Consider the following 10,600-nt stretch of genomic DNA (forward strand, 5'->3'; position numbering starts at 1 on the left):
AATTAAAAATGTATCATTTTGCAAACAGTGTCAGTCAGATCTTGGCCTCAATCAGTGATTGAGATTAACATTTCTAATCCTTTCTTTCTTTCTTTCTTTCTTTCTTTCTTTCTTTCTTTCTTTCTTTCTTTCTTTCTTTCTCTCTCTCTCTCTTTCTTTATTTATTTTTACAAACTCCACATGAAATGACCTCCAAATACTAGCTGAGATTGCACAATCCTGAAAGCCCGCCCAGCTCAACCAACTTCTTAAATTGTACCTAACTTCCTGAAAGTGAAAGTAGACTTTCTCCAACTCATCAGTCTCAGCAAGCTGTAAGTACATTTCTGTTAATTCATAAACTCAAGTTGCTCAAACCGCTTGGGCATGCTAATTGGAATGTGGCATAATTGTGAAATAAATGTAGTTTTATTAATTAATTGCTATACTAATCAAGATGTGGACATAAATGTTGAGGATGTATTCAAAATATACATTATATGTGCTTTAATACTTAAAAAGTAGAAATTAATGTGTTCTTTAAAAAGTAAAATTTTATCTCAGTTCAAATATTCTTATACTGAGTAGCCTCTATAATAGAAAATGTATGGATGATACTGGGCACACTCTCCTCAATACTTCTATTTTGGTGTTGATTTCAAACATTTGAAAGAACTGAATCAAAATCAACACAAATCACTAACTGGAAGGACAAAGGTCCCTTTGGAGTAAAGTCTTGCTCAATAGTGACGTAAGTTTAACTTCTTTCCTAGTTCCTAAGAAACATCTGGGAACTAAACCTGAAACATATGTCATCATAAAAGCATCCTTAACAACTATATGTTAATATATAAAAGTATCATGCTATTTAAGCTGAAAAACACCAGCATTTCCTGTATGTTTTAAAAAGCATGCAGTAAACAGCATGCAACTGATTGCAGTTTGAACATTTCTAGATTAAAATTAAAAAGCGAGATAAAAAGGGAAGTTATTTGTTTTGCTAAGAAAAGGCAAGATACTATTAATTGCTATGACTTTATTTTTTCCAAGAATGTGTTGCATCTTGTGGTAACACGAAATGACAGCTATTGAAGTCCAGGGAAATCCACAGACATCGAGACCTCGCAGATCAATGGGTCTCTTTAACAATATCAAGGTAAGATTCCAAATATTACCCCTAATTATATCCATAGAAATATGACCTCTCAAATAAAGGTGTCCAGTGACACAACTTTCCCCACATTAGGAAAAAGTCAAATCAGGCAAAAATATTCCATAAGCGATTTAATATGCAAGAGAGAGAGAGAGTGAATTGCATGTAATGTTTTGTAATGAATAATTTGTAATGATGAAGATGCAATTTAGTACATTTAAAATTTATTAGCTTTAAATTTAATTGAAAAACGCACTAGAGTTTAAATTACAATCAAATCAAGTGCTTTACATGTGCTTTAGTATGTTAGCGTGTAATTTAGTATGTTTAGTATGTCAACACATCAAAATACTGTACTTTGTTAAAGCACGACAAAAGATTAAAACATGTTCTTGAAGGTACAACTTTTAATTTGAAATTATTACAAAGTGTACTTTTTAAAAGCATACTTAATTGTGTTAGAAAACAGAGTCATGAACGTGTATTTTCTTTAATTACGCTTAAGTGGCATTTATTTAGGTATTATTATTTGCAAGAACAGTTTATTTTTATTTATCTATTTATTTATTTTTTATTCTTACTTTTAAGATTTGAAGTAAAATACAAACACACATTCAAAACAATTAAGCACACCTCTTTTCCACAAGGGTATTGTGAAAACAACACAGAACAACTAACAGAACACATTAATCTAGTTTATTGTGACAATATATACAATTCACATGAAGCTGGGTCTCTGCCTGCAGTGTGACATGATTTGTCAGTCAAGGTTCATGTTCAGTTTGTTTATGGAGTTTTTAAAAATTAACATAAACACTATAATAATTTCTTTAAACTTATCTAAGCATTTATCTAATATTTAAGTTTATCAATGGAAGCTTCTTTTAAGAACCTGTTATTGTTGAAATGCATCTGTATTTTTGAGAGTGTAACCAAGTTAAGTTCCCTGGTGTTATTAGTCTCCACAGATTGGGCCTGACAATTTCCTGCATAATTGTAATTTCCTTGTATTCACTGCACATCCTTATATTGTTTTTGTTTGTTGTTTTTATGCTCTGAAATTGCTGTACAACCAAAGACCTTGACTTTGCTAGGACACAACTTGGCTTGGCCTGAACATACAGCCATAGAAATTGACTTTTCTAGGACACAACTTGGCTTGGCCAGAACATTTATAACCAATTAACAGATAAATATGAAACATCTTTACAATAAATAACAATACTAACCTCCATTGATTTTTTTTGCCTACTGAATGTTTGTTGTTTTTGGCTTTTTCCCCCATGCATATTTACAGAATGTGTTTACAATTTTAGCGCTTTTGTGTGTGTGTGTGTGTGTGTGTGTGTGTGTGTGTGTGTGTGTGTGTGTTTGTGTGTGTGTTGATCAAGTCAGAAATCAGGACTGCTAGCAGCCTTTAATGAGGCAAGGATAATATGATAACTTTATATGAATGGTGATGACAGGATGTCACGAATCGCCTGAAGGAAAAACACAGTTGTTTTTGGCAGTTGTTAGCAGCTGGTTAGCAATCATTTCATGATTAAAGTACAAATTCAGGCACAAAGTCTAAATATTAATTTGTTACTGCATCAGCAAGGACAACTTTTTGCCTATTATATATGTTCATGCATGTAAGTCTTTTGTTGTTAAACAAAGGTGGGGAACACAGTTCTTATCGTGTTTGTGAGTTTCTTTGGGAGCCGAGTGCATCGACCGAGATGTATTGGAATAGGAGCGATGATTGCAAGTGTGGGGGTGTTCCTTATAGCCCTACCTCACTTCATTAGTGAGAAGTACATTTATACAGACTTCAATAGCAGTAAGTGAGGACTGTTTTGTTTTGTTTTTTTTACAAGTACATAACAGATGAAATAACCTACTGTATATGTATTTATTGCACAGACACCAAAGACAATAGTTCAGGTCTTTGCCAATCACTGAACCCTGAGGAAGAATCTAATCAGACATGTGATCAAGAAAAAAATGATTCTCACCTCGGAGTGTATCCGATACTTCTACTGGGCCAGTTACTGCTGGGCATTGGCGGTGTCCCCATACAACCTTTTGGGATTTCCTACATAGATGATTATGCAGAAAAGAGGAATTCTCCCTTCTACCTAGGTTTGAATAAGTATTGAGTTTTGTTTGATCATTGATTTCCATATACAGTGGTTTGATTCTCATAATACAGTGGTTAATTTAAGAAATAATCAACCTTTATCTTTTTCTACAGGCATACTTTTCGCAATTACAGTAATTGGGCCTGCATTTGGTTACATGATGTCATCTGTCCTGCTTCGTTTCTATGTTGACGTTGACAAGATGTATTCCAGTAGGTCCTATGTCTGATATGCCATGTCTACTCCTCCGTAAATGTAAAGTGAATTTATACACTTTACTGAGCTTAAACAACATTAGAGTCCAATGTAAATAAATACTTTAGCAATTGTACTAATCATGTTTAGACAAGTGCATTTTGACAGGCTAAACTGATTTTAAAGGGGTCATATGATGTTGCTAAAAAGAATATTATTTTGTGTATTTGGTGTAATGAAATGTTTATGCGGTTTAAGGTTCAAAAAACATTATTTTACAAAATACTGTACATTATTGTTTCTCCTCTATGCCCACCTTTCTGAAATGCATCAATTTTTACAAAGCTCATCGGTCTGAAAAGCGAGGTGTGCTGTGATTGGCCTGCTATCCAGTGTGTTGTGATTGGCCGAATACCTCAAGCGTGTGACGGAAATGTTACGCCCCTTACCATACTGTGATGCTGTGTCCCGACCGGAGAGACGATACAAAAACATTAAAACCCAATATAAACGAGGCATTTGTTGCATCCAGTGGGGACATAATTACGGATTATAATGACTTATACTGTCTTTTTACACGTTGCGTTGCATCGCGCCGCGCAAACATAAAACCATGTCTGCATTTGTGATCGGAGAAATGACGAACAACAAGCGCTACTCTACACTGCTCAAAACTCGCATTTGAATCATCAGTGGCAAATCCTTTAAATGAAAACGTACTTACAGTCTGTGAGTCAGAACAGCCGGCATTGTAGTCTACTCTTCCAGGATCAGGAAACAGTCCTCCATAAAATGCGCTGCACACATCTGAATATTTGGTTTGAACTGTTCTGGAACACTGTTGTAAATACAACTTAACCACTGATTTCTAGTTGTGTCCTCTTTTGGAAGACCAAACAAAGTAGTTTCGCTTTCACAACGAAACACACGGCGGGCTAGAGTGAGCAGAGGCTGGCGGCCTAGAGTGAGCGGCGGCGGGCTTGAGAACGGCGCGGCCGGCGGGATCGCGGCAACCACATGTGACGACCCCGGGCTGGACTCCGCTTCGTCCACGGTGAAAGCCGATCCGGTGTTCCACAGTGCGAAGTTGATGTATTTCCTCAGCGACCAGCACGGATCAGCTCTAGGCATGACGAAGCGGATATCATCCTCTTTTGGAAGGCCAAACAAAGTAGTTTCGCTTTCACAACGAAACACACAGAACACAAACACACACGCATCTTCACGACATGGTGGCTGCAACAATACTACAGCGAGAATAAAAGTTACGCCTTCTTTCTTTGCGTGAACATTTGGGCGGCATTATGCAAATCTTCCCACATCGTGACGTAGACTTTTATAAAGAATATCTCTTTTGATTTGAGACTTTAGTCTTTGCAACTTTACAGATCTTCTTTATGCACCAAGAGCTTGTAACACTTCAAAGAGAAAGGAAAAATTTAAATTGCATCATATGACCCCTTTAAAAAGAAGAGTTAATCTCAAGATTCAGCATGTTTAGCAACATTGCTTGATGTATCAAACACAGACAGGAACTTTTAGTAAGTTTGGCTTTATGCCTCTCATGTATGATGATGTACTGTATGATGTATGAGAGGAGTTGTATGATGAACATGCTGTTATACTTCTCAGAATATATAGATTTGAACAATGATGACCCCAGATGGGTTGGAGCTTGGTGGTTGGGATTCCTGATAGCTGCCACCCTCCTTCTCTTGACTTCTTTGCCATACCTGTTTTTTCCTAGGAAGATGTCTAGAGAGGTACATCACAAATATCATCTGTGGCGTTTTTGATTCAGAAAATTATTTTGTACATTTTGACTAATCAGTGATGAAGAGTTTGATGTAAAATAGTTGAATGTGAGTATTTGTGCTCACATTTACAATTTTGGCATTGTTCCTGAAGTACGCTTGGGTCTCACAGAACAAGTTTATAAAAACAAAAAACACGGAAAGAAACATGAGTCCCAGAGGAGCGTGTCTCAGCCTGTTCTTCCCCCTCTTGCTCAACTTGATTAAATAACAGGTTAACCTTGCATGAATTTGCGTCCATACATGTTTTTGCACTAAATATTTGTGTTCTGTAAATGTGAATCAGATATTGGAAGATGCTTAATCTCATAATTAAAAATGTGGGTATAAAAACATAATTCATGTGAATCTTGCCTTGTAAAGATTTAGAACAAACAGGGTAAGAGGGTTTGCTGGTGTAAGCTTGTATTATTGGTGCTAATGTTTTAGTTTAAAGAATTAAAATTGAGTTTAAATGTTGTAACATTATTTCTAACTGAAGCTTCAACATATACTCTTTGGTTAATTAATTAATAGTCAGTTGCCAAGGACTCTATCAGGCTGTCCCAGAGGAATGATTAATGGCATTGACAACCAGTTTGCGATATGTACCTCTCTACCTCATATTTCACAGATTTTTGTACTCTGATTTTGAGCATACTGTGTTTTTTCAACAATAAATGTAGATTTCAATCTTTTCAGGAAATCATAGAGGCCCCTGTGGAGCCATCCACAGAAAAAATGATGGAGGACAAGAAGCCCAAAACTGACATGATGGAAGAGGTGTCTCTCACTGAGTTCCTAAAAAGTGTGTTTGCCTTTTTACCCATCAGTGATTTTAATAACAAATTAAAGGAATAGTTGACCCAAAAAAAAGAAGAAAAAAAAGAAAATGTACTTCAAGTACATCCAAGATGTAAATGAGTTGTTTCTTCATCTGAATTTGGAGAAATTTAACATCACTTGCTCACCAATAGGTCCTAGAATGGGTGCCATCAGAATGAGAGTTCAAACAGTTGATTAAAACATCACAATAATCCACAAGTAATCCACATGACTCCAGTCCATCAAATAAACAGATCCAAGTAAACTGTGCTTGATCTGTGCATATTTATCTCCTGATTCAGACGGGATGACTTTTACACTGGAGAATGTTATTTTACACTGGTAATGTTATGGATTTAAATTTTTGGGTGAAACTATTCCTTTAAGTACAATGACTGTTTTATTCCTTTAAATACAAGAAAGGTTTCCAAGTTTAGGTGTCATACATCAATCTGGTGTAATTAACTAAAAATAAATTGCACAAACAAAATCTCATTGCATTCAACATCTGGTCAAACTGGATTATGGGTGGTTAGGTAGAAAGATGCAGGTCTATGACCTACTTTAGAACCTAATGGCATTACTGTATTTGTTAGGGCATACTACGCTGAGATTATAATGAAAGTACCACATCCAGATTCAAAAGAATCCCCTTTTGTGATCGTAATGCTGCTCATTCAAAATTTAGCATAGAAACTTTATGCTGCGCAATCTGACCTACTTAGTCAGAACCAGATGCCTGATTAGAAGCCAAATAATGACTCAATCTCTTCGTTTTTCTTAACTACAAATTTGTAATTCAAATGTTCTGTTCCTGCAACAGTTGAATTTCATGAACTTAGCACATTTTCCTTAATGGGTGGGCTGCACACAGCAGAAAAAAATAATCCTTTCCATATGTTTTGTTGTTGAAAGTTGTTTATCAATCAAACTCTACAATATTTTGGAACCTGCATAATATGCCTAATATCAACATTTCTGGTACTATTAATACATTTCAGTGTTTGATTTTTTTTTTTTAAGATGAATGATACGTCTTTGGTTCTTGATGTTTAATGTAAAAATCCCTGGGTCTAAAGATTCTTGGATCCATTAATCTGTTAAAATATAATGTTCTTGTCCTTCTTGAATATTCTTTTTTTTGTGCTATAATGTAAAAAATGTTCTTCAGAGTCTTACATATTGTTTGGTGTCTTTTATCTTTCCTCAGGTTTCCCCAAAATTGTAATGAGGACTCTGAGGAACCCAATTTATTTGTTGGTAGTGTTGGCTCAGGTGAATCTTGCTGCCATGGTTGCGGGACTGGCCACTTTTATGGGCAAATTCATTGAGAGGCAGTTTGCACAGACTGTTTCCTTTTCTAATTTGATGATGGGTGAGTTATTGAAGGAAATCAACCATGCCCTTCTTGAGGTGATCATTTAAGAAGAAAACCTTTTGCTCCACCAAAGCCATAACAATATGTGCTGTGTGTTTGTGGCCAGTGAAATCATATCTTATTGTTCAAAGGTACAAATTAGTCATTCAAAACTTTTACCGCTGCTAATCCACACACAATACAATATGTCACTATAACAAATTCTGATTCAAAGACAAAGTCCTGAGAAATAAGCTAGGGAAGACTGAAGCTTTTTGTCTGAGTGTTACATCTTTCGTTATTTATTGTTCAGTGGGATTAATAAAGGAATGTAGTGCAGGGGTTTTCAACCGGTACGATCCCAGTGATCCACCCAAACTGTTAGACAAGCCTTTAAATATTAAATATTATTATAAATATTATTATAATATTTAAATATTATTATAAAACAAATATTATTACATTCTCTAACGCATTTTTTATTTTATTTTTGATTTATTTTATTCTATTTTATTTTTTTTTTTAATTAAGAAAATGCTACACATCTTTTGTACCTGTTTGCTTTGTTTGTCTGTCTGTATGTTCACAGGTGGCTTAAATATTCCTTCAGCCATGTTAGGTATAATGGCTGGAGGGGTTATACTACGCAAGTTGGGACTGACTGTCAGGTCCTCAGCAGCGATGTGTACGGTGGCGGTTTTCGTTAGTATTATGTTTGCAATTCCACTTCTCTTCATTGGCTGCCCCACTCAAAAAGTTTCTGGCATCAACTATAATATGTGAGTTGCGTTTGGTGTTTAAATGCTTTAAATATTGTACATTTTCTATGCTGAATAATACATATTTGGCCAAAAATGAATCTGACCGGAAAGCCTGTAGGAGGGAGAAATCACAAGTGAGTTCTATATATATCAACATTTATTTTTTTATGATTTTACTGTATATTACAAATTATCTATTTCTGTTTTTATTTCTCCTAAGGAAATGCAGTAAAAAAAAAGAGTGATACTAAGAGTTAATACATGAATTCTATTGAGCAATATTTTTTTTCTCTGAAAAGGTATTACAAAAAAAAAAAAAAAGATATATTTTCTGTTTACATGTAGGTATGAATAAATAGATAGTGTTGATTAGCGGTTCATTCAGTAATTCAGCCCATTATTCCAGTTAAAACTTGTATCAACAGCGCCTTGTTCTGTGTAAACCCTCTGACAGCTGTTTTCCATTACAAAGTTTTGCATATAAACCACATTTTCATTGCAGGCAGAAATTTGCACTTTCATTTTCTCCTACATTCCTCAAGGGTTTTAGACCAGTAATGTTTATTTTAAATTCTCTTCATATGCAAATGATAATGCTCTTCAAATGTTTAATATCCTGCAGCAAGGCACCCTGTTATTTTTTATTAGGCTTTGCCTTTATTTTGCTTCCTTTTATCTCCAGATCCTCTCACCAGTGTAGCAATGCATGTTCTTGTTCTGATGAAGCCTTCAACCCTGTATGTGGCTCTGATGGAGTGGAGTTCCGCTCTCCCTGTCATGCAGGATGTAAGACAAAAATACCCAATAAAGATAAAGTTTTGGTAAGCTATCTTTAAATTCTGTTACTGGATCTGTATGGTATTTTGTTAATGACACAAAAAGGGAGGCTGATACTGGGAGTTCTGTAAGAACAGTGCTTGGCTTTAACTAACTTAAAGGATTTTATGTGAATGATTAAGAAAAGTAATTAATTCCTGAACTCAGTGAATGTTTAATGGGATAGTTCACCTAAAACAAAGAATATTTTGTCATTTATCCATGTCATTCCAAACTGTATATATAAAAAAGCATCTATATATTGCCATTAGAGTAAAATTACTGAATCTACACATAGGGTCCCTTATAAAAATGCTAATTTTAGATGAAAACTTCAGACGGCACTTAGAGGCTTTTGCATCTGAACTCTTCATATATATATGAGAAATGTCTAAGCATTCAGCATTTTACATCACATACAATACATTAAAAGTCAATTGGGTCCAGTGTTGTTTTTGACCCCACTGACTTTTGCTGCATTTGTGTTCCACGGAGGAAAGTAAGTCAGATGAGTTTAGAATGACATGAGGGTGAGTAAATGATGACCAGATGACCGAACTTCTCTTGTCCCTCAGAGTTTAGAAATGTTTAGGGTAAAATCAGAACATCATTACTTGTAATCACAGATGCCATTAATCAAAGAGGCTTGTGGAAGAGAAAATGATACATGCCACTGACAAGGACAACCACATGTATCATTATGAGAGTAAATGACAACCAGAATAAGAGGGTTAAGGATAAAGAGGAACTATTTAGGTTTGAAATGTTCAAAAAGAGTGATGTAATACATTTAGAAGTGAATATATATGGAGTTGTACACCTTAGGGAATTTCACCTTGGGAAATTCTATTCATTTTTCAGAAATGTATTAATGGCAATGTTCCTAAAATAGACCCACTTCTATAAACTACTGAATAAAACAAATTTAACCACAAAAACTTAATTTACACAAATGGCTTAATAGTAGTTTGAATAAACACACTCACAGACCTGCAAACACTTACACATTTAGACAAGTTAAAACAACCAATAGCTCAAAGTGCCAAGACCATTACTTGTTTTAAGTGCATACCAACTGCTGTTGCAAGTGAAAGTAGAGCATGCCAATTCTTTTTACAGAGCATTTTCTATCTGCAAACTTGTGTGTGTGGCTGTATGCATATGTGTTTTGGATAGATATTTTTGTTTTTGCTTACTTTTGCTTACAGTTTCATGGCCTACTTTGGCCACATAAAAAAAAAAAAAATCAGAACACTTCCTGCATGCCTTATCCTTTTAATTGCTTTCAAAACAAACAAAGTTATCTTCCTGAGCAGTCCCTTACCGAAAAGTAGTATACTTCAAGTTTATTTTAGTAAGTATACTTAAGTAAAGTTCCGTGATACGAGATTTCAAAAGGGAGGAAAAAAAAGTTCGGCAAAAGGTGGGATCGAACCATAGACTGTATAAAAACATGGACGTAGTGTCCATGACGTCACCCATAGGTTTCCGAAATCGAACCTGGGTCGATCGCGTCAAAAAGCCAATGGCACGCGCTTATCCATCTGCGCCAATGGAGCTGATGATTTACAGCCACTTTTAACTAAATGTAAATAGAC

At 35.2% G+C, this 10,600-nt stretch overlaps 1 protein-coding gene across 1 annotated transcript in view; it reads left to right on the top strand.

Annotated features, from left to right (window-relative positions):
- The first annotated feature begins 240 nt into the window (after positions 1 to 240).
- Positions 241 to 10,600, top strand: part of LOC107684209 (solute carrier organic anion transporter family member 2B1-like) — a 17,095-nt gene continuing 6,735 nt past the window's right edge. Inside the window, exons 1-11 of the mRNA XM_016480421.1 lie at positions 241 to 314; positions 1,030 to 1,135; positions 2,519 to 2,557; positions 2,792 to 2,954; positions 3,038 to 3,256; positions 3,369 to 3,467; positions 5,083 to 5,213; positions 5,946 to 6,051; positions 7,279 to 7,443; positions 8,015 to 8,204; positions 8,869 to 9,007. Coding sequence (XP_016335907.1) covers positions 1,058 to 1,135; positions 2,519 to 2,557; positions 2,792 to 2,954; positions 3,038 to 3,256; positions 3,369 to 3,467; positions 5,083 to 5,213; positions 5,946 to 6,051; positions 7,279 to 7,443; positions 8,015 to 8,204; positions 8,869 to 9,007 — 1,329 coding nt within the window. The 5' untranslated portion in view covers positions 241 to 314; positions 1,030 to 1,057. The remainder of the gene's footprint in view (positions 315 to 1,029; positions 1,136 to 2,518; positions 2,558 to 2,791; positions 2,955 to 3,037; positions 3,257 to 3,368; positions 3,468 to 5,082; positions 5,214 to 5,945; positions 6,052 to 7,278; positions 7,444 to 8,014; positions 8,205 to 8,868; positions 9,008 to 10,600) is intronic.

The sequence above is a fragment of the Sinocyclocheilus anshuiensis genome, unplaced genomic scaffold, assembly GCF_001515605.1.
Source record: "Sinocyclocheilus anshuiensis isolate Anshui unplaced genomic scaffold, SAMN03320099.WGS_v1.1 scaffold285, whole genome shotgun sequence".
NCBI lineage: Eukaryota > Metazoa > Chordata > Actinopteri > Cypriniformes > Cyprinidae > Sinocyclocheilus > Sinocyclocheilus anshuiensis.